The sequence below is a fragment of the Nyctibius grandis genome, chromosome 2 (genome assembly GCF_013368605.1).
Source record: "Nyctibius grandis isolate bNycGra1 chromosome 2, bNycGra1.pri, whole genome shotgun sequence".
Taxonomy (NCBI): domain Eukaryota; kingdom Metazoa; phylum Chordata; class Aves; order Nyctibiiformes; family Nyctibiidae; genus Nyctibius; species Nyctibius grandis.
This window is the reverse complement of record NC_090659.1, coordinates 107,055,743-107,079,972: the sequence shown is the minus strand read 5'-3', so window position 1 is coordinate 107,079,972 and position 24,230 is coordinate 107,055,743. Positions and strand designations below refer to the sequence as shown.

Genomic DNA, 24,230 nt, shown 5'->3' with positions numbered 1-24,230 from the left:
GTGCATTAAAGTCCTGCAACAATTCATCTCCTTACCTGGAGATTTTGGACACTCACAATGGACTAGGAGTGAGATCCTTGAAGGCATTCTTGTAAAGGAAAGGGCTGTACCTCTTAGTACTGATCACCTCCACTTCCTTAATTAGTCAAAACATTAATTTAAGAAAAGATGCAGTTAAAACTAGTTCTATCTCAGTAAACAATACTTAACAGTGCTGTAACAGCACTGAAAACAGAAACTGAAAACATAAGCCAACGTGCCACAAGAGACTGCCATACACTCTTAGTGCAAAATAGGAATCCTATGTTATTGTCATTTCCAACAGTACTGCAAAAAACCTCTGAAGCATCTGCCAACACCAGGTGAACTAATACCTTGAGGAAGTACATAAAAATAACGATAGATGATAGCCTGTGTGTTAGAAAATGAAATGGAAGAAACTGCACATGACTGAAAGGAGGCCTCCTGAGTAATCACGCTGTGCCCTTCCTGCAGGCACTACGTTTTAAGATGCTCAAAAATTATTGAGTTCCAACTTCAAAGCAGGTAGGTCCCAGCCTCTCTTCTTTCATTGCTCCAATGAGATGGCTATTCCAGAACGCATCTTTCATGCCAGCTCTTCTTGCTAGCAATAGACTATACAGACTTACTACAACTCTTCTGTTATAACTGGTGCCAGCACTGTCCATTTAACAGTGCAACACATATCAATTATCCTGTAACAGCACAAGAACTCTTAAGAAGTTATATGTTTTGACGTAATTCTCACAACTTAGTGATTTAAATAATGTGCCTCTTGGCGATGGTCACCGTAGAGTTAATGCACATTTCTGCTACTTCCTTTTTTTGGAGATACAAGAATCTTGCTAAAGACTATATACAAATACTACAGATTACTGTTATGTTGCAGGGAACACTGAGAATCAATACTACCTTGTCAAAGGAAATACCAACTAAAGGAAAAAAAGATATATCTGTGGATACAATGGATTGTTTTACTCTATGCTTCGAGTATTAAATTTATGCCCAACACTACGGCACACATACTGTCAAGATTTGGAAAGAGGATACCAAAAGGTTACCAACTGATCAATCAACACAGCAATTCTTATGTTCTTATGTAACGTGCTACCTACTTAGAAACTGCAGCCAAGTTAAGTTTCACTGCCCATGAGCCGACAATCAAGTTACTTTTAAAACAGTCTTCTTAAGGAAGAGAGATTTATGCCATAACATAACCAACGTGGTGCTGAAACCCCAACACTTACTGAATCTTTATCACATAAGACTCGCATTTCTCAAGGATGATTAAAGCCATTCCAACTTCTGTGAAAACAAGTTGCTGCATAGAGGAGGGAGACCAAGCTGATGCTGTAATTCTTACAGCAAAATGAAATGTCCAATGGTAGAAAACAAAAATATGGTATCAAGTGGAGCAGAAGTTATGAAAAGAGTTGAAATACAGCCATTTAAGAGTGCTTGTGGTGGTTCAGGCTAAAGGTCCATCTGAACTCCAGAAGTGGCCCAAATTTGTTTAACAGCTGTAGTATCTCAAGTAGACCAAGTAGCAGAAAACGCTGTTAACCTTAAGCAGCAGTATGGCTTGCTTAGCTATTTCAATTAACACTTATTCACCAGCACCTAAGAATAAATCACTTCATATTATATAGAGTTATAAATGAAAGCTGGAATTCCCAGGACTTCACATCTTGCTTGTATATATCTAGCTCCACCACTGCAAACCGTAGCCTAGGATAAAGACCTCATGAAGAACTAGAGCCTTCACTTTCAAAATGTAACAACATCAGTGTTTGGGACTACATCAGAGGTTCACACAGAGCAAGACTAAAATTCAGACGGAATTTTTGTAAGATACAATAATTTAACTCTAGTCTCAGTCTTGTAGACACATGCACTAAATTCCTCTCTGGACCCCTGCCAAATCACTTCACTGATTAAAAGGAGTGATATATTTACTTTTAATCTGTGCCACCTTCCATAAAGACAACGTAACTGGTATTCTGCTTTAAAGATGTGAACCAAGGAATATCCAGTTTCAAATAAATTTCACTTTTGCTGCCCACTGCGTAATGAACAGAAGCAAAGAACAGAAACACACAGATAATTGCCTTCTGACTATCAAACCCAGAAAGCAAATAAAATCCTTTACAGTGGATTTGAAGGCAACATCCAGATTCCTGCAGTATGTATAACTTGGTAGCAATTTCAAAAGGTTTCAAAAAGTTTATAAACCAGCTGAAAAATTTGGCTCTTGGAAAGTGTGCCGAGCATCTTAAAGACAGCCTAACTATTAAAGGAGGCATTGTAATGTTTTACTGCAAGTGCTGTCTTAACCCTCTATTAAATAGAGAATGTGATTGATTATTTCTACAATATCCTTCTAGCCCATTTTTTGCGCTGAGCATTTTTGTATCTTTTTTCTTTTCTCCCTCACTAAGACTCTTTCTGATTCCCATTTCCTCCTCTACTTCCCGTCTCCACCTTTCTCTGGACTTTCATAATCAGCACACGTCACAAAGAAGTCAAAATGCAAGCAACGGTACCTGCATATTGCCAAAAAAAGGAGATGCCATTTCTTCTCTCAGCTAGTAAATACTTTCTATTGAGACCAAAGAGAACCTATTTTATGTTCTAGTATATGACCATGCTCTTTTATGAGGAGTTGGCTGAGCAGGCACATTCCTAGATAATGGGGCATTTACCTGCCACTTCCTCTGAGGGAGAAAAGTAGGACAGATCAGATCTCCACATAAAAATTCAATGGAGCTTAGACCTTTTCACCATTTGGTTCTGCACTGAAGCAGCATATCACACTTTTCCTCTCCCCTGCACCAACCAGACAGACCATCAACCCGCCGCTTGGGGCTGCTCTGCTGAACGAGTTTTGCCTTTTATATGAAATACTTTAAAACTTTAATGAAGAGCAACAGCAGCTTCTGTTAGCAAGCACAGGGATGACCAAGAGCACTAATGGAAGAAAACATAAATCAAGGACTAAATATAAGGCTTGTAAGTTTTACATTTTCCTCTCCTCACAAAGACTTTACGTAGCACGTGGTAGAAGTGACCCAAGTCAGATGAAATAAAGGGCCTGACATTAAAAGGATATAATTTGGAGGAAGGAAGTTCCAGCTTAAGACCTGATTGGCTAGTGCAAGATAACGCTGAAACACTGAAGACATCTGAGCATTGAGGTTTTCACGTCTGCTGAATTCCTGAAGTACCTCTACTGTGAGCATGAAGATCTGCCGCAGATTGTCCTCCTATAGTCAGGACGAACACAATATATTAATAGAGTCTCTCAGTCATTAATTAAAATGTTGATTAAAAAGAAATACTTTTCTAAAGAGAAAAGAATTTTCTGTTTTCACCCAATTTTTCATAAAAATACAGAAAATATTCCGAAGTTGTCAGTCAGAACCCCCCCAACACTCTTTTGCCAAAATTAATGAATTGTGTTTGTAAAGAGTAAGAAAAAAGATCTTCTCATAAATGCTAGTCATTAAAAGAAAAACGTAACAATATGTTTTTAACAACTGGTGGAGGAGAGGGTTGGTCTTTGGCATGAAAAAAGTTGGTAAGTTGTTCTACAACAGCCAGTTTAAAGCAATGCCTTCACAAAAACATTTCTGCCTGGCCAAACAATACATCTGAGACAACCAGACTACACCATCTGCAATAATATTTTTAAATACATGGCTCTCCTTGGCTTTAAACCAAAGCTATATTTAAGACTATCATTGTTCCACAGAGTATTCGTTTTGTTTGCAATTGGTAGCCAAGGAATTAAAGAGTCCAACCGCATAAAGATCTGTAGCTCTGCATTCATAAAATGGGCTAAAAGGGATAGCACCTTTTTGATACAAGTTTTTAAAAAATACGTTATCAGCTTTCCTGAAGTAGCCAATATCTGCATTCATAATATAATATTTGTCCTATTAAATGTTGTTAGGCACACACTGTAACTGAATGCACCTGGCACAAGAAAGTACTTCTGCTTCTCAGTGTTTCAATTTTAGAAAGACAGGTAGCATACATTGATGCAGAACTAGTTTACCTGAAAGATACGTTTACAGTTACCATGGAACTCCATGCTTAGTCCAATGTTGCTGGTTTTACTTGAACTTGAGAACTCGCTCAACAACGCCGTTAAAATGGAACAGGCCAAAGTTTGCTATAAAAAAAATGAGGGGGAATAATATAACTAAAAGATGTTCAGTAACGTAATACCACCTACATTGTCCATTTCAGCATATTTCTATGACTACTATTGCAGTCTTCTAACACAAAATAGAACAACTCAAACTTTCAAGAGTATAGATCTTTGGGTGAATCATCTCTGGAATCATCCAGGCTCCATCCCTACAGAAGAAATTCAAGTATTTGAGCAACATAAAAGCTAGCGTCTGTACGATCATCACTACAAAACAGAAACAAGCTTATGGCAATCCATTTCCCAGCCTTGCTGCTTATTTTTTCTCCCTGTGCACGGGGCTCTACAGGTATTAGTTTTGTGGAAGATTCAGTTTCCACTTATTTCTATTGATCTAATAGTTCAGGTCACTCTGAAGTTTTTTTTGGCCCTTCTTTACATTTGCTACACTTACCGTGTTGGTATTTGATCATGCTTAAATATATACCACCAAAAGTGATAAAGGCTAGTCAAAACCAGCACCTGCAACACACCATCTACTACACCTTTGCCCTCTCCCCCCATCAAGAAAAAAGGAGAGGAATAAGCTGAAAGCTCTGACACTTGAAAGCTTTTGGATACTTCCCTCCAAAGCACAACATCCACAAGCCTCAGAATGAACCTCTAAAACTATTCTATTAGAATGATGTTTCTGAAGCGATATAAAAATTGGTGAGAAAAAGGCACATTAATTTTGGAGAAACAGATCAATGAAGACTAAAGGTTTAAATATCTTTTTCATTCTCAAAATTTAAGGTAAATTAAATGCTTATCCTAAAACACAACTTAAAAGCCAACTTTCCTTTAAGAAACACACTGCTCCAGCTTTTGTTGCTGTTTTTTGAAATAAAAAAAAAGCTTTTTTTTCCTGATGCCAAAGTCCAGTAACCATTATCACCAGTTTTAATATTTTTTTTTTAACTGATCGTTACACACAAAGGGGAGTAAATATTGTACAGTGGAGATGCAAGAAGTACTTCAGAAGTGTGCCACACACTACTGTAACAAGCACAACAGAAACAGTGTACTGATGAAATGAAAACATTTTTTGTTAAAGAGACGTTCTTAACAAAAAACTTCAAAATTACTGGCTATCCTCCCAGACTGTTTGGAGCCAAGGTGCCAGGGATGGACAGAGGGATAGGAATTGTTAAAGGGTCATGCATGCCAGCAAGTGTCCAGGGGTTAAACAGAAATATGCACACTACCTCTGAACACCCGAAAGATTAAAGTGGAGATGATACTATTTATGCAAGCTCATACAACAGCTGAGACCAGTGCCATCCACGCACCAACTGCAACATCTTTGTTCAGAAATGCCTCTGAAGTCAGTACCTTGACCCCCCAGACAACTAGTTATCTTAGCCGGTATACACTAAATTAACATTCTTACTTGCTAAATAAGTCCCAGACAGATCATAGTGGCTTCATGATAATACATGGGTTTTCTCTTCTACTGTATAATAAAGCTGTACAATAGACCAGCATATTGCTGCTCAGTTGCTAAATCTAAGCTTTCCCATTTTAAAGAAATAACTATTTATTTCAAATGGACTGTCTCTCACACACAGTCACCTCTGTTGCATGTCACGTATGATAAAAGCAACGTTTAGCCAGTGAAAACGAGCATCGCACTTTGAACTACTCCAGCAAAAGTGCTATTTTGTCAGTTCTATGCTGGACTTAGAAATATTTCTAGTTAGCTCAAACATTTCAGTATTTTCTTTCCAAATTTCTGTGTAAGCTATTTACACAATAAATACTTTTTTTTTTTTTAGAGGAAATCTAGATTTGATACAATATAAAAAAAATAGTGTAGGCTAACACTGAGTTTTAAATCCAACATTAAGAGTTCTATATGAAAAGAATTAATCTGGGGGGAAAAAAAAAAAAACAAACTAAAAAAAAAACCCAAAGTTTGGCTGTAGAACAATGCTTTAGAGAAGAATACATGTTTTTAAAGGAATAAAGCAAAGTTGGCAGAGAACACTACCCAGTTTCATTACGTGCCAGGAGATGCAGAAGTCTCACAAGGTTAAGTACTTTAAATTTTAGGCTTTTCTTTTATGCTTGAACTACTGATACTTTTCAGCTTGGAGAAGCCATGATGTAAGGATATCATTAGTTACAATTACAAATCTGTACAGGTCGATGCTCTACAACATACCACGATTACCATGTGGTATTAATGACTACAATAATACAACAGCCTGGCTAAAGCTAAGCTGGCTAAAGTTAAGCTTTAGCTAAATCATCATGCAAAGATCTGCACACCAAGCCACCACCCAGACCACCACAGGACAAGCAGGGCGGTGATGCAGACTACCCATCACTTGCAGTCGGTTGCCAGTTACTGGAAAATAAATCAGTAAGTTCGAACAACCGGTAAGGAGCAATAGGAAAAGAAAGTTTGTTCCCACCATGATTACAAATAGTTAATATTAGCTGAAATAACTGACACTTTCTCCTTCCATTTTCTCCAGCTTGCTTATATGGTATTTATCCTTTCTGTTCGGATAGTAATGTGCTATTGCATGAGAAAAGTTGTGTTCCAGATTTTTTTGTGTGCTTTTCTCCTGATTTCAAGGAGAAATTTAAAAGGAAGATTAAATTCTATGATTGATGGTACAGAAATCTCATTAAAGATGTAAAGAGCAATGGATGCAGCTAGGCTAACTGAATCTGCTAAGAGCCTGACAAAGCAGCTTGAGCAGTGACCTGCCCCCCGAAATTCAGAAAGAGCTATTTCAGGTAGTTCTGACACCAGTACCTGCTTTGAGCATGAAAGGAGAAGCGTGACATTACTAGAGATTTACACACTCTATTCCCTCCAGCAGCCTAGCCCACAGTGAACACCAGGGCACGCTGCACCCCTCCGCTCTCCTCCCTCCCACTGAATTCCCAGCAGCCTGCCAACTCCTTCACCTTGGTTTTTCCATACCTGGGGTGCAAATCCTGCCCCATTCCCTCACCATCCCAAGGGCACTGTGTGCACTACAGGCACGTCCATGCCCTCCTGTCACTCTCTGCATCTGCGCTTACCCCTTGCATCCATGAGGAACTGTAAGTACACCCATACATCCAGGTCACCAAAGCAGGAGAAGACCAAACATAAGATAATGGCCAGTAATTTAAAATTTACTGCAGCAACAGGCTGAGAGGAGATTGCTTGAGATGGGTTTCCTAGAAGGTAGGTGCCAACCCCCAGGAGTTTATCTCACAGACAAGAGCAGAGGAACAGATCAAGACCTGTAACCTGCCTTGCAATGTCAAGCATTTGCATAGAGCTCCACACAAAACCACCACCGCTTCCCAAAACTGCCGTAAGACTACAGGAATTTATATAGATTGTTCTGCATAGCAGTAAGGTTGCCATTTTCATAGGAATATTAACAAAATAATTAGCATAAAATAACATGTGCCCTGCCACCTATCGAACTCTTCTGAATACACAGTAATACTTCAGAAACTCTGCAATAAAGCTTAAGTAAACTTTACTAAAAGTGAAATTTTACTTTATGAGAAGTAACTACTGAAAGTTAACTAGTAATATTTTTAAATACTTTTTTTTTTAATTTACATGTATGTTTGGTATGAAGACACTTTAAGTACCTCAACACAAATGCAGGCTATTAGAAGAAAGATTTCAAAAATCTGAAAAACAACATAATTTCAGATAAACCAATACAGTTGTGCTCTGTGAAACACAATTACTTCCTCTTACACATAATAAAATTGAATGCACTTAATATATGTAAAATTCTAGGGTGGAGGGCTTTTTTGTTGTTTTGTAGCGTGGCTTTTTTAAAGTTTTTTGACATGCCACAGGAGGGATTAACAATCCAACTTAATAACACCATACAGTAATAAGTAGAAAATGCACGTGATTCTGGGCATCATATTAAAAGTCAGATCTGAATGGCTATTGCACAGTAATGCCATTAACTTCATACCAGTAAGAGTACACCTCTGAACCCAGTTTGACTCACTCGCTAGCAATTTCACTAGTTCTGCCACAAGTACATACCCAAACAATAACCCCATCTAACAAAATAAAATACTTCTCTTGTTGAGAGCAGACTGCCTCTGAGAATAGCTTGGCACTCACCCCAGTTAGCTTTATTACCAGGAATAAACTTTATGAAAGATCGCTACACATAAAATAGACTCTCAGCTGCTCAAACAGAAGATCAATGGGACTTGTGATAAGAGATTAACTTGGCAATCAGACACCCAGTAGTAACATCGTTTTAGCGGTTTTCTTTTTAAATTACTCTGAAAAAAAAACCCACAGACACTACAGAAAGATCATGCACCATTTTAACAGTAAACAACATTTATATATAATTCATAAAACTCAGATGCAGAAGGTAAATGCAATTTATTCCTTCAAATGGAATGTGCCTATAACAAAAGTTAAAGCCATAATGTTTGAAGGGATTTCACACTTGTGCCTGGACTGCTCATGGAATAAGTGAACTGCTTCATTTGAGGGTAGTTAGGTTACAAAGCATCTGAAAGGAAGAAGAGTTCAAATACAGCTTAGGAAAAAAATGGACATGTGGTACACCAGCTCCAAGGCAGAAAAGCCAACAGACAAAGCAGAATGAACTACAACATCAAAAATGTTTCCTATGTTCTGAAACTCGGAGCAGAGAGACAGCTAAGTTGTTAGAGGCTTGATTAAATCATTAATTTTACTACAAAACCTAAACTATCAAGCAATCTCCTCCCACCTTCTGCAAGTGTCATTTATACCTACAGAAAAATGAGTAAGTATATTTAAAAGAATAAAGGTCTCACCTGAACAGAGCAAATCATAACATCTACCCTGTTATGTTAGATCGTTGCCAGCCTGAATATGCATTTAGAGGACTTCTTGTCTCCATCTGTATAATGTAAACTCTGTAACTGAAACCACAGGGGAGCCACAAGAAGCACCTAATAATATCCCTAAACCAGCTCATTTTAACTTGCACAAGAGCAGGAAGAATCAAAGAGTAAATCTATCAGAGGTAGAGTTTGCTGTGCTGCTCCTAGGTGATAAAATTCTGCAGTGAAAATGTGTCAAAAGCAATTTTAACAAATAAATTTTTTAAAGGAAGGCTTCCTTTATAAAGACGGTAATATACTTCTTCCCTAACTTCCTTGAATAAGCACAGCTGTATTTGCTAACATTTTCAGAGTATCTAGATCTCCAGAATGTAAGCTGCAACTCAAATGGAAAGGTTAACAGGATGGCCCCAGGACCAAAAGAAATACCATTATTTACAAAGAGTAACTGGGGCCACTTCAGCTTTTCAACTTCTGAGTATTGCTAAGGGGGGGAACCCAGGAGCTGAAGTAGTAGTTCCCAACCAAAGAAAACTAGAATACATTCTGAAGAAACATAAGCAAGCACCAGGAAGAACCCACTGGTGGATAGATGATGGTAAAGCTGTGGATGTGGTCTATCTCAATTTCAGTAAAGCGTTTGACACAGTCTCCCACAGCATCCTCGCAGCTAAACTGAGGAAGTGTGGTCTGGATGATCGGGTAGTGAGGTGGATTGTGAACTGGCTGAAGGAAAGAAGCCAGAGAGTGGTGGTCAATGGGACAGAGTCCAGTTGGAGGCCTGTGTCTAGCGGAGTCCCTCAAGGGTCGGTACTGGGACCAGTACTATTCAATATATTCATTAATGACTTGGATGAGGGAATAGAGTGCACTGTCAGCAAGTTCGCTGATGACACAAAACTGGGAGGAGTGGCTGACACACCAGAAGGCTGCGCAGCCATTCAGAGAGACCTGGACAGGCTGGAGAGTTGGGCGGGGAGAAATTTAATGAAATATAACAAGGGCAAGTGTAGAGTCCTGCATCTGGGCAAGAACAACCCCATGTACCAGTACAAGTTGGGGGCAGACCTGTTGGAGACCAGCGTAGGGGAAAGGGACCTGGGGGTCCTAGTGGACAGCAGGATGACCACGAGCCAGCAGTGTGCCCTTGTGGCCAAGAAGGCCAATGGCATCCTGGGGTGTATTAGAAGGGGTGTGGTTAGCAGGTCAAGAGAGGTTCGACTCCCCCTCTACTCTGCCCTGGTGAGGCCACATCTGGAATATTGTGTCCAGTTCTGGGCCCCTCAGTTCAAGAAGGACAGGGAACTGCTAGAGAGAGTCCAGTGCAGAGCCACGAAGATGATTAAGGGAGTGGAACATCTCCCTTATGAGGAGAGGCTGAGGGAGCTGGGTCTCTTTAGCTTGGAGAAGAGGAGACTGAGGGGTGACCTCATTAATGTTTATAAATATGGAAAGGGCAAGTGTCATGAGGATGGAGCCAGGCTCTTCTCAGTGACATCCCTTGACAGGACAAGGGGCAATGGGTGCAAGCTGGAACACAGGAGGTTCCACATAAATATGAGGAAAAACTTCTTTACGGTGAGGGTGACTGAGCACTGGAACAGGCTGTCCAGAGAGGTTGTGGAGTCTCCTTCTCTGGAGACATTCAAAACCCGCCTGGACGCGTTCCTGTGTGATATGGTCTAGGTAATCCTGCTCCGGCAGGGGGATTGGACTAGATGATCTTTCGAGGTCCCTTCCAATCCCTAACATTCTGTGATTCTGTGATTTTATCTGTTTGTTCCTTCCAAAATGAGCCAACTGGTGGAAAAAAGCTGTAGAGCAGGGACAGGATGATAGGAATAGGACCCACAGCTGCAGTTCTGTGCTGTCAGCAGTAAGGGACTGGCTGGGCATTGCATCCCTTTCCTCCCATTCCCCCTCTGCCACCGTGCAAAGACAGACGAGCAGCACCAGGTTAACACACCACACCTAGAGCGGCACAAGGGGTGAGACCCTGCTTCCCTTCCTTGGGGGCAAACCAAGCAAGGGAAATCACCAAGGTTGAGTTGAGAAAGAGAAAACCAATTCCTCTGCGAATCACTAGGGGCCACAGGAAGATGATCTTGTGGCATGTGAAGCATGCAGGCTTTGGCCAAAGAGAAAAGGGAAGTAGCAGCCTCTACTAATAGCAGAAGAGGTCCAGGCAGAGTTTACTCGAGCTTAGGGTGCAAAACATGCTTTTCTTTGTTTCTCTGGGGACAGGCGAAGTTGTGAAGCAGAAATCAGGAGGAGATAAAAAAAAGTAACCTCAGCAAAAAAAAACTGGACGCCTGAAAACCATTTATCTAGAGGTAACATATCCTTCTCCAGGTTCTTGTCTGAAAGGCACCAGTTGAATCTTCACTCCTACAGTAGTTGCATGAACAAATCCAAGACTTTTAATTAAATTCAAAATAATGAATAGTAAGACTAGCCATGCAGCTCGCCATCAGTATCACCCAGCTTTAAATATACATCATCCTGGCAAGTGCTCTTTGGTGGGCAGGGGGTCCCTTCTCCCCCCACTTTTCCTGGTCCTTCTTGCCTGCCTCTGCCTGTCATACTGCCAGATATGCCAAATGATCTACATGACATGGATGTGCTCCAAAGCAGATCTGCTAAAGAAGAAAAAAGAGATCTTAAAAAAAAGGGTTAGAAAGGAAGAGGCTGGTTGTTTTGAAGCAGACTCCCACACAGATACGGTTTACTACTGAACATATATATTCAGAAGGGCAATACCTCTGAGAGGAAGCGGGACTAAAGACTGAGCAGCTAGGGTCAATAAACTTCTTAAAGCAGCTTTTCCCCTCAAGCCTGTTTATTTGTGTGTCACCACAGTAATAAAAGAATTATAGGTATAACACATGGAAAGGCATCGTTCCTTTTTCCCAGTGAGTCTCTGAGGTCTACAGGTGAGGGCCTCTACATGTGCACATCTCATGAGATGGCAGAATTGAGGGGGCACACATCTGTCCTCTGGATCATGTCTCCTCACTTCCCAGCCCAGTCTTTGAAACTGTAGCTCTATTGTAAATGACAATACTGGGAGCTATCAATTTCTAATATTAAAGTTATTAAGCAACTAAGATGGAGTGTTGGTCTACTGCACCTCTGGTAGAGTAGGCTTTCTTTCAAAAGAAAAATCTGAAAACTTTAAAAGGCACTGTGGTTAATACAACTACTAAAAAAATACTTATGCTTTAAAGTTCTCTTACATTTCTATTACTGAGTTTTAACCTCATATTTGGAGTAGTTTCTGGAACCCTAAAATTCCAAAACCTATCTTTACCACACTAACTTAGGCCTTTATAGAGCACTTGTCAGCGTGAAGGAAACAGCTTAAATATCCTGGTGCACCATCTGTTTTTTTATACTCAACATGTCTCAAGTGCAATAAGGTTCATAGGACAAAGTAATAATTTTATTAGACCAGAAGATACAGCTGAGGGTAGAGGGGTATACATTTTTGTCAAAATATAAAAGTCATGAAAGCCTCTCCAACTCCTACCCTACCACATGACAGCAACAGCTAGACAGGGATCCAGAAGTAAAATCCTTCTTAAAAAACAGAAATAAGAACCATAAATGCTAAATAAATGTAACTACTTATCTATGCAGCCATTATTATGGGTAGATTAATTTCAATGAAGATGAATGCCTAGAGTTCTGCTTATTAATATTTCCCACTGTTCACAGGAGATCCATCCACAGCACATTCCTGAGCAGTTTTAGGTAACCTGAAGCATCTGAATCTCCTCTCTAGCCCAACCATGAACACTGGGAAACAGACTAAGAAATTTACAGATTTTTAAGAGAAGGATCCCAGAGCTCCTCCGGTAAGTCTTGACAAGTCTTCTTGCACACACAGTAAAATTTAGGCTTCAGGTATGGAGCTTTATATTAGAATACATTCTACTACATGCACTGTAGATCTTAAACACAGTTTCTGTTGCTTCCCAGACCTGTGTCAGATCTACAGCAGTTGGACCCCCTCTGCATCTGCGTACCCATATTCTGGAATAAATCCAGGTATGACCCATATCCTAGTCCAGTTTTAAACGAAGTCCATCTGATTGTGTTCACATGCAGACCAGTTCCTCTTCCTGGGAATCAGTCACCTTAGCTGCCAGGATTCCTGTCCTTCTGGCAGGCATGAAGGACAGACAAAATCCTTCAGCTATGCAAAAGCAGAATATCCTAACACAAAAAGAAAAGGCCAAGAAATTGAAGGCATTTATAGTTGAGAAGAACTTGGCCCACACGATTCTACAAAACCTTGAAATCAGTGATAGAAAACATGTATTTAGCATTTTAAGATTGGCCCATGATACTGTGTCTACTGCCAGAAGCTCTGTCCCCCAGAGGTGAAGATTTTTAAGAGATCCTGAAATTGCTACTGGAGGGAGATTACAGACTCTCCTTCATGAGCAGGAGGATGTCTTGTATCTATGTTACAGGAGGAGCCAGGATAAAAAAAAAAAAAACCAGGAACTCCTAAGCTAATCCTTGTCCTCCCAGAGGATTACTACCTAAACTCATTTATAAATTAATAGGCAGCCAGACCTCTGTAGTCTGCTTTCCCTTCTCAGACAGAGGTTTCTTCCACGAGATCCATAAAGGTCAATACTGCAGAGAAGCAGCAGCAGCAGTCAACACTCCAGGTTCAAACCCTGGCTCTAACCATGCATCCTTCCTATCCCTGTAGTATTACCTCTCCTTAGGGCCCTGTTATTTCCTTAACATGTACACCACACTCCACTATTAAGAGATCTTTTCCATCTCCTGCCCACTTCCTTCCTCTCATCACTATTCCTCTCCTTCCTTCCAAACTCCTTTTTGTTTTTCATTCTCAACAGTTCATCCATCAGTCTTGCTCCCATGTCAGTTTGCCACATTACTCAACATACCTTCAAGTTGCATCCTCAAAATAAAACTATCTTTAGAAATGGATGTAACTAATACTCGAGAAGTAATGTATTAAGCATGCCAAATCCTGCAAAAGGACACATGTAAAAGACAGTACCTACTACATTCACTGCTGTCCTTATTACATCCACCTTCAGGACTTGACCCTGACATGTTACTGCAAAGTCCCAAAGATTCCATGGAGCAGGAGTGGCTAACAAACACAAAACTAGTACAGATGTCTGGCAGAAACTGGGTGAAGGGTTGCGGGGAATGAAAAAGATTAAGTACCTACTTTATTCTTGTAAGATAAAGAAGGGCGAGGAAGCTTCAGAGCCAGCCGAGAGGAGAAAGCAAGCAGGAAGCAGGCAAGAGACCACTTCGCATTTTACGAAAGGACTTTCTCTCAATTACAATCTGCTGTAGAAAGCAGTTATCAACAGCTAAGAGCCACGTTTGAGAGCTTTAAACACTTTTAAATATGAAGTGACTTGCTGCTGGCTCCGTGTGTTATTTCTCAGCTGCCGGAGTGAACCTCAGGTAGGAGGACACAAGTGAGTGGGCAGTAGTTCAGAAGAAACATGAAGCAGAAGTCTGGGAAGGACACAAGAAAGGAACCAAATAGAGAATTGGGAATCACAAAGGTATGACAGACTTCTGAAATGGGAGTGTACAAGGCTGGAGGCAAAAGCACATATCATATCACAGGAAAGACATGTTAAAAAAGTGGAAGAAGTCAGGAAGACGCAGAGGGCTGGAAAACATCTGCTGATCTCTCCCAACACCCATATCCTAGCCTCCTCCCTGACTTGGATGGAGGTCTGTTTTTATAAATAACTATATAAACACATCCCCAGTGAAGTGCAGAAGCACCTGTGACACTGCATGGCACTGTCCTGACTGTGCATCTTGGATCTTGAAACCAGGACCACTCCCTTAGCTTCATACCATACCCTGAAGCACCCTCCGCTGAGACTTCACACAACAGTGAGGCAGCTGCGCCACCATGGTTCCACATGGCCTGATGGGCATGGCCAAACACTACAGACACAGAAGTAACAACATCCACCCATATTTGAAAAGAGGTAGATAATTCATTGTATGAATTATTTCATACAACCTTTCAAAGTTATTATATATTTATACAAGAGGCATGCCTTGAACCTACTCAGAGCTCAGCTGTGGCAGGTACTGTGCTAATACACAATTTTACTGCTGCTTATTACTGTGTATGCCGAGTCCTAGGTCACGTGAAGCTGTGCCAGTACCAGAGTTTCTCTTGCAGCAAAGTCTCAGAAGATTACAGGAACATTTTTATGAATGAGAACTATTTTATAATATAAAACCTCACACATACATGGGGAGCATGTGTTCATAACCAGCTTGCCAAAGACTAAGAAACATATACTGCTCCTTACAGAAAAGTTGTTCCAGCAGCATCACGTGTCATTTTTTGCTAGTAAGTCATATCAGCACACCAGAATAGAAAACATCATTATATACTCAAGACATTTTCAATACCATTCTTAAAACTTCAGCACAAATACTTCGGAAAAACTATGGAGAAAGTAATACTTGTGAAGGGATGTGGACAAAGGGAAATGAAAAGCTGAGCCAAACTTGGTCTCTGTACAGTGGCAGCGAGTGCAACTTGGAGAAGAGGAGAGTGAAATATTGCCCCTTTCCCCAGCCAGAGCTCCTCTGCAACACGCTCTGTTCTGCAGCAAGCCCGGGATGATATACTTAGAGCAGGCAGTCTTAGCGTGCTGTATGCTGTGGTCAGTGTAGGATGTCTGTGTATTACTGCATGCACAGAATATAACTGTAGAAGTTGGACTGTGCAAGAGTTAGTTCAGAGACATCCACTTTTGTATCTTTATGGAAAGATCATATAAACTACATACGCATTCACACCAGCATGCATAAAACTTGAAACCTCAGTTGTAACTCCACTTTAATAACACGGCTATGTTACCTGGAAAAAAAGCATGAACTCAGCATCATTCTCCTAACAAATACCCATTTCTATCCAAATTACGCACAACCAAAAAGGCTGAAATGTTCTTCTTAAGCTAAATAACAGTGAAATTAAGGTTTAGAAGTGTAACTGAAATTTCCATACCCTGGAGGGATATCATTTGTGCTCGGAGGTGATACACTATTTTTAGGACCATGACATGAGCTGCATTACTTCTAGTACACTTTGATTAAATTTTCAGAGTTAAACACTTGTTGCTCACATCTAGCACAACTGCTGCTCTAAACGCTCAGTGTTACCAGTCAGTTCCCTCAAGGTTTGTTTTGTTAGAGAAAAGCTTCAGTTAAAACTTACAGCATGGAATCCACATAATCTTCAGTTTGCATTTGGTAGGAGAAAAATCACCTCTCTTTAATCTCTAGTTACATGCCTCTATTATGACCTATTCTAAACTTATCTCCTGGCATAGCAAACGGAATTTCACTAAATGCATAGATAGATATTGGACACCTTGTTTCCACTTTGAGCTCAGTATGGAAGGTAACACCCCTAGGAGTATGACATTAAATCTAGAGTAAGTTTTGTATTTCCATTCCACGTTTTACTTACTCGCACCCCTTTCTCTCCACCTACCCGTCTCCCAGAGAACAGCAGAAGCCTATGCCTCTTGCTGGGTAGCCTATTCCGACAGCTGAGTCACAGGAGGGTGCAGCACTGCACAGATGGAAGGGGAACAGGGTGTTTAGAGAACCTGCCAGCTAATGGAAAATCCATTTTAGATCATGCTGTTTCATTAAACAAACTCAGAGAAATAAAAAAAACAACCCCGTGGCACTTAAAGTGGCTATTCAGAGAAACCTATTTCCTGAAAAATATGGTGTACCGAAGAACCACACATATTATTACTAGTCCCAAAACATTCTTATTCAAAAATCTCAGACTCGGTAAATGATTGCTTAAATGGCTATCAACTTAACTACTAATTTTAATTTCTAGATAAGAGAAGTACAGAAGATTTTATAGTCACTAAGTAGGTAACTTACGCTGCTGATACAGATTGCTTAAATTTTAAGAAAAAGATAAAATACTTACTACAGTGGGGTTACCGCTGCTGATCAGCTGGCTGACTTCATGAAAAATGCTTTTGCAGTCGATTGATTTGTCTAATGATCCCCGTTTCACTATCACCGCTACCGCTAATAGAATCTGCTCCCGAACGTACTTTTGAAGGCTGTAAACAATATGGCAAAAATACATTTGCAAATAATTTTGAACATCAATGCTCAATAAAATTTTTAACTTATTTCTTTTTCAAACTTTGTGTGTGAATTCATAAGGGAAAGCTGACAGCTCCACAGAAGTCAACTAAGTGTTAAGAATGGAAGATAAATTATTGTTGAAATGGCCTTCTACCACTACCCTCGGAAACAAAAGGATCACCCAGACTTTATGCAGACTCCTACATGTTCAGAGGGGTTTTTTTTATACTTACTTAGGCCTTTGTAAGACATAGGTTAGAAGGAATGTTCGCAGTGATTCAATGCTAGTTTTTTCCAAGAGAATCCATTCTCTTACAACTGCCTCCATTATTGCCGTAGCAGCTTGAAAAAGGACATAGTCCACTTTACTAGTTTCTGTGGGGAAAAACAAAGACAATTAGAGTATCAGAAGGCATACATGTATTTATCTCCTATGTATTTCTAAGAAAAAAAATAATGTAATTTACTATTATTTAAGTTATTATTAAATGGAATTTTATTGCTATGAAATCAGAAAAAGAATTTACACCTCAAAACCGGGGGGGAATAAATCAACAACCCGATTATCAAATTGTCCAATATTATTTGAGTCAGAGACTCAGAGGAAGAAAAGTTGGCTGCGGGAGGAGACTGGGGCAAAGATCAGGAATAAGAATGCTAATACAACTGTGGAACAACAACCAAAAAAAAGACAGATTTAGTCCCAATACTTTATGATAGCAATAATTTGACCGGCATGCCAGAACTGAAGATTCCTCTACCATTCAGGTGCTTGTCTTTGGAACCAGCAGTGCATAAAACTACATTTATTTTATGGATGGTAAACAGAATCAAGTCCACTTACATCTAAAGATAACATTTGTGTTTAACTATCAAAGCAAAAGTTTTACAGACTGGTGTATTTAAGGTTTTCTACATTATGTTCAAGCTTCCATATTTATCTTCAGGTAATCAAAACACAACTTCCTACCAAAGTGTAGGAATCATTAGCCCTTATTATCTGAATATCTAATTGCTTTGTATATAGATGTGCTAAAGAAACTAGAAAAAGGTGACAGTTTGGATGACTACACAGTATAATTTAAAGAGAAATCCCAGAAATTGAATTTAATTTATATGACAATAGACAGCTACAGAGAATTTTGTTGTTGTTGTCTCTTTGCTTTTAAAAATTTTAACTTAGAAATAACAGGTATTATCTTAGTAGCCAGTTTCAAAACATTCTGAGCTCTGTAGAAAACACAGAAGGAACATTTAGAAAAGGTATAGCCACAGCTGACAAAAGCATAAAATATGAAATGGTGAAATAAAATTCCCAAACAAGAAGTGGAGTTTGAGCTATGGTGAGCGACCTGCCAGGACTAGAAAACCTGGTTTTGTTTGAGAAAGCTTCAGTCACGAGATGATGGGCTTTAAATGACTACAAAACAAACCTTCTTCCCCTGACCATACACACACAAGTTTGTAATATACATTTCCTTTATATGCAAGTTCTATATCCAAGATACCAGCTAATTTGCTAAAATTTTTTTAAGGAGGCTTTTAAAATTTTTTTTAATTCTTTAATTAAAAAATTAAGTAGGCTTTTTAAAAATCTTTAATTAAAAAAATCTGCTAAAAATTTTAATCAGGCTCCAAATCTAAACCATACACAGGTAAACATGCTTAAATCAAAATAAACCACCTTTAAATCTGCTTAGCTTAATTTGGAAAACTAAGTAACCACTTAAAAGATTAATGTGTATGTTTAATACACACATAAAAATAAACCAAATTATTCCTGCATGGGAACTTTAATTCTGGCATTTTCTAACTTCTGGGTCTTTGGCTTTTCAAACTGTACAAAGCTCACACAAAAAGAGAATGCTATTAAAAAAAAGAGGATGGAATTTCTCCTTTGCATCAAGTACAGCAGATGCACAAGTGCAATCATTAACAGCACAGACGTCCAGCACTCGCTGTAAGCTTATAACTAGTCAGAGCACCATTATCCTCTACATGAAGTTACTACAGAAAGACAGGACAAGTTCTGCTAGTACATTTTAAGAGCTATAAGCTTACAGCAGAAGAACATAAAGCCTCATGATTCCTGGGTTCAACTCCAGGTTTCTAAAGAAACTGTATGGTATTGGCTGTTCCCCTTTTCCTTATGCTCATCATATCTGTTCCTCTCCCTGTATCACTCATACACTTTTCTTTCCATGAATGCCATCAACATCCTTGTTATCTCTCTCCATCTCTCTTCCAATTCCTGTCTTGACCATTTTTTTCTGTTTCTTTTTAAACCTATCTACTCTGATCCTCTGGTTCCTGCCCATCCTTACCTGCACATATCCCTTCAGTACACTTTTATTCTTCATTAAGAACAGCTTGTTTCCCTCCTCAGTTCCTGATTTCATAATCTCTACCTCTCCCTTCTCACCTCCCAAGTGTTAAACCAGCTGTTCTTTCTGTCCAGACTGTACAAACACTTACTCAAGAAGCACAATGTTTTGGGAGAAATCCCTCAGTTCCAGGTCTCAGCATCACAACTGCCTACTGGAAAAGCCACTGCCAGGAAAAACCCAACCCATGTGGAAACATGCTGGTTTCTCAATGGTGATAGCACATGAGCAGTTTAAGGATGTAATATTTCTAGACATCCAAAAGGTGTTAAAATCAGGATCACATTCCTTCCAACTAGCCACATTTCAGAAGGAAAAAATAATTATGTCTGCAGTGATATCGAATTATTAATGCTAAATTGTATTCCCTTCTTTAAGATGCAGTGATGTATCCCTTAGCACATATAGTAGGTATTACATAAATTTCCATTATTTACTTCTGAGCAGTGACAAATACATCACTTACGAGAGATCAAAATGTTCTGCAAACAAAGTTAATTAAGTATGTTCTTTTGCCCACTTAAAATCTCAAAAAAACAATGTCAAAATAAAAAGCATCAGTTTTGCTGACCCATAAAGCAAAAAGTGTGGTTACAGTCTTCAGGGCCAGATGAAGTACTAATATAATATACTAAATCCAGAAGAAACTCATTTGTAGAAAAATATTTTGGTTGGAAAGTGGGTGTAGGAAAGGAACGACACCCTGCTCTGTACATCACAGTATAATTTAACGACACAGTAGTAGGCCTGCAATATTGACATCACAATATTAATGAACTGTACTTCTCTAATCCAGTAAATTTAGAAATAACGCTTAAAAAAATACTGTGGAATGAATGAAGTATGAAAATAATATTTTAAACATAATTCTAATATTTCTCTGTTTATTCTGGCAAATTCTTTGAAAGAAAAGTTGCTTTTTGGGTTTTTGGCATATGTTCTTTTCCACAAATTTCCAGGTTTTCCTCACCGGGTTTCAGAGTCAGCTTTCGCTGAAACTACCCTCACCTGCCTCCAACACTCCCATCTGGTCAGTACAGTGGTGCTGAGCAGGAATCTTACATGCTTACTGCTCCTGCAATTTTCAGATTATTTAGCTGCCAAACTCTAATAACTCTCTATAGCGCCTGTAAAAACAGATTTGTTTTTAAAGACTTGTAACACAATCACATGTACATCATTTCCATTAAAACCCAATAAATTTCTGAGAAAAGACAATACCTACCAATCTCTTGCCTTTCTCCACAGATATAATCCCACAAAACTTTGAATCAATACTCTCTTGCTTCTACCAGGTGGACAGAAACTTTTCTAACTTCTTTTTTTTTTTTTTTTTTTTACACAACAGTTGGGCTGTTAACAGCAACTTACTAAGATATTCAACCTGAAAAACTCTCACCATGGAAAAGTTCAGCATCAATGCAAAATCTAGCAAAGCTATATAAAATTGTATTGCTGATTGATTTAATGGGAAGCACCAGGCAATCACACTACTGGCAGTTCTACAAGCTCCACAGATTAGACAGTATTACAATAATCATGTAGCAGAGGAAACTTCAATCTTTTAAATCAGTTTAGGAACTTAGCTACATGAAGTTGCACCTTAAGCTTTAAAGCTGCCAAAAACAAAACCAAAGGGTAGAAACGGGCTTCACCCTCCACCAAAAACTACCCCTCATCAAAATCAAAACTAATGTTTGTATTCCAAGCTGCAGAAGAACAGCACAGTTCCAGTTATAAAAACAGGTACAGGCTTAACTTCCTTTATTAAAAACTTACCCAAAATGTGTTTGCAAACAGCAAATGGTGATTTTGATTTTCTAAATGATAAGAATATGTGCTCGGCATGTTGGCGTTGTTCATTATTGACCATGGAAGGTGGTGCCTGAAAGAAAAGGAAAAAAAAAGTTATCCAAGTACTAAAAACCGTTCCAAGTTGTAAAAATACATGAGCAATATCATGAACTTATTTATCTTGTTAAACATCAAAACCAAGTACCTCTTGGTAAAACTGCCTGTTCTTTTTCAGTCATGGCCTCCTCTTATATACCACTGTGTAGTTTATATCGTGTGCACATAAGTGAATATTGAGACATCAGGCAGCAAGTGAATAATTCTAAGTATTGTGTTCCTAATGACACTTCTGAAGAAAAAGTCAGATCTAAATTCAACCCGATCTTTTTTCTGCTCAAACCGAAAGTATCATTGCACACCACTAAACACTGCCAGAAACACTCACAGTCACAGAAACAAAGCACTATTTTTTCTTTAGTTCTACATTTGTTTTAAAAGATTGAATTGTATAATAAATCCAAGGGATTAAAAAATCCTGACTATGCATATGTTCCAAAATAAAGTATCAGCAGTAACATACCACCCTCTAGTGTTTCACGTTAAAGTTGACATCTTAAAGACTGAGTGAGGGCTTGAATTTGAGAGAGGGGTCAGCTTGTTTGGGGATGGCTACAGTGGTTCCCCAGCTGCCTACACCCAGCCCCTTATATACCCAGCCCCTTACATTGTGGGCACCTTAATGGCTCAGGTAGCACCTGCTGCTCCACCACTGCTGAAAGCCAGCTCCACACTGGCTTCTACCTGAAAATCAACTATAGGTAAGGCATGAAACTATGTGGTAACCTGGACCATTGCGAGGTGGGATATTGGCCTACGGAGCACAGATGAGAGCTAACCGCCTGCATTGCAGCCTCACCTCATTGGGCAACCCTGAGATCCCCCTCGCTGCCCCATGAGGCAAAAACAACCCTGCAGACAACATCAGCTCACAACACCACGCTGCCCTCTGCTTCTGCCATTAATATTCTCCAGTTTCTGCTATTTGGGATTTATCTAAACAAGCACACAGCACGAAATACTCTTACAGGGGACTGATACCACAAGGCAGTCTAAGCTGAACAGATGCACCCTTGGGAAAGGAACGTGCACGCGTAGAAAGATTGCATACAAACTACGGAGCCGGGCCAAGGTGACAGAGGAGGTTATTGAACTTCAGCTGAATTTCCAAACTCCAAATTCGAGTCCTGTCCCCGGCAATCTGAAAGAAAGTGTGTGCCATGTACCTTTTGGTTTTGATTTATACCTGCTGCTTTGGGAATAAAAGCACAAAGACCTTAGCATAAAGACCAAGGTATTTAACTTAAGAAAAATATATTCCAGTAAATAAAATATATAAAATCTGATTGAATTCATTCATCCTTGACAAAACAAAGGCAACAGAAGATTCAAATACAAGCTAACACCACCACAGATTAAAGCTGCTGCTCCTCAATCATTTCCTCAGTAATCTGACTACATGAAGCCAAGGGAAGCAGGCTGCTGATCCTGGGATCAAGGGGGTCCCAATAAACAGCAGTGCTCCTTACACAGCAAATTTCTAACTCTCACAACTCTTCTCGTGCAGATATTATGAAAGCCTTGGGAAGGGAGCAAAAAAAAGAAGTGTACGAAGGTAGCTGCCAAAAAGCCTTGTGGATGCAGAATAAATGCTCTGTCCCTTCACAAATCTGCTTTGCTACAGCCAGTTCGGGCAGGACCTCCCTGGACAGTGACTTGAATGTATAGAGGACAGCTCAACCTCACCAGCTCTGAGGACAAATCACAGCGTGTGTCCATATGCCCTTCTGGGCAGGAGGCAGCACGCGTTAGGTTGAGCACCCACGTAGACGGCAGCGTGCCTTCAGTTTAAGTCTGTCTTCCACGTGCTCAGAACAGCATCTCAGGGTCTAAGTCAGCAGGCTGCACATAGATGTGCCCACAGAAAAGCTTTTGGATATTTGGAGCATTACACACTGCTGAACAACTGACACAGAAGTAAGCTCCACGGCAGTATTCAAATCCTTCCAGGAGATTGAGCTTCAGCAAACTCCAACCCAACGCAGAAACCCAAACTTTTAATAACTTTTTAAGCAAATTTAAACTTGTAAAGAAGCAGTCTCACTGAATTGGGGCACGTGATGCTTCTGTGATAAAACCTCAACTCTCCTGCATGCAGCCAGCCATCAGCAGGAGCTGTTCCCAACCACTCATGCTTTCTGCAGGCTGGAGGACAGTACTTCTCTGTGTGGACTCTAGCTACCTTCTGTGATTCTGTGTGATACCTTCACTGCAACAGAGCCAGCTGTACTGAATGCCAGAAGAGTATTTGGAGCAGGTTATCAAAAACACAGGAATGACCTATACAGCCACAGCGTGACATGCACTTCAGTCAGTGCTATTGCAAATAAACCCAACAACCAAACAAAAAAGCAGTCCCCACTTTTTTCTCATTGTATGGGCAAGCATTTCTGCAAACACTCAGATTGGGGAAGTCATCACCGAAAACCATCCCACAAAAGGCAGGTTGTTTTCATCTGGATCAGTCTCCCAGCCTGGTTCATCATAAGCCAGCACAGAAGCCTGTGCCAGCACAGCACAGGACATAATGGCTGGTGACACAGGCTGGTTTTTTCAGCACAATTATCATTTAAAGTGCATTTAATCTACAGCCTCTGTTGCTGTGCAATGCCATGGGAATACTCTGAAGTCTCAAGGAACACACAGGTCAATGAAGTTCCGTGAGAACTAAGAATCAAATTTCTTGAGACAGGCGACTTATTTTAATAACTCTCTGCTACCAAAAG

At 39.7% G+C, this 24,230-nt stretch overlaps 1 protein-coding gene across 3 annotated transcripts in view; it reads right to left on the bottom strand.

Moving 5' to 3' along the window:
* XPO4 (exportin 4) overlaps positions 1-24,230 on the bottom strand; it is an 88,074-nt gene that overhangs the window by 41,387 nt on the left and 22,457 nt on the right. For 2 of the 3 annotated variants that reach the window (XM_068421872.1, XM_068421876.1), the window contains exons 2-6: positions 21,373-21,478; positions 17,443-17,584; positions 17,043-17,181; positions 4,079-4,195; positions 3,131-3,284 (exon numbers count right to left, since the gene is read on the bottom strand). In XM_068421872.1, the coding sequence (XP_068277973.1) occupies positions 3,131-3,284; positions 4,079-4,195; positions 17,043-17,181; positions 17,443-17,584; positions 21,373-21,478 (658 nt within the window). The remainder of the gene's footprint in view (positions 1-3,130; positions 3,285-4,078; positions 4,196-17,042; positions 17,182-17,442; positions 17,585-21,372; positions 21,479-24,230) is intronic. The other variant, XM_068421887.1, reaches the window with a different exon arrangement.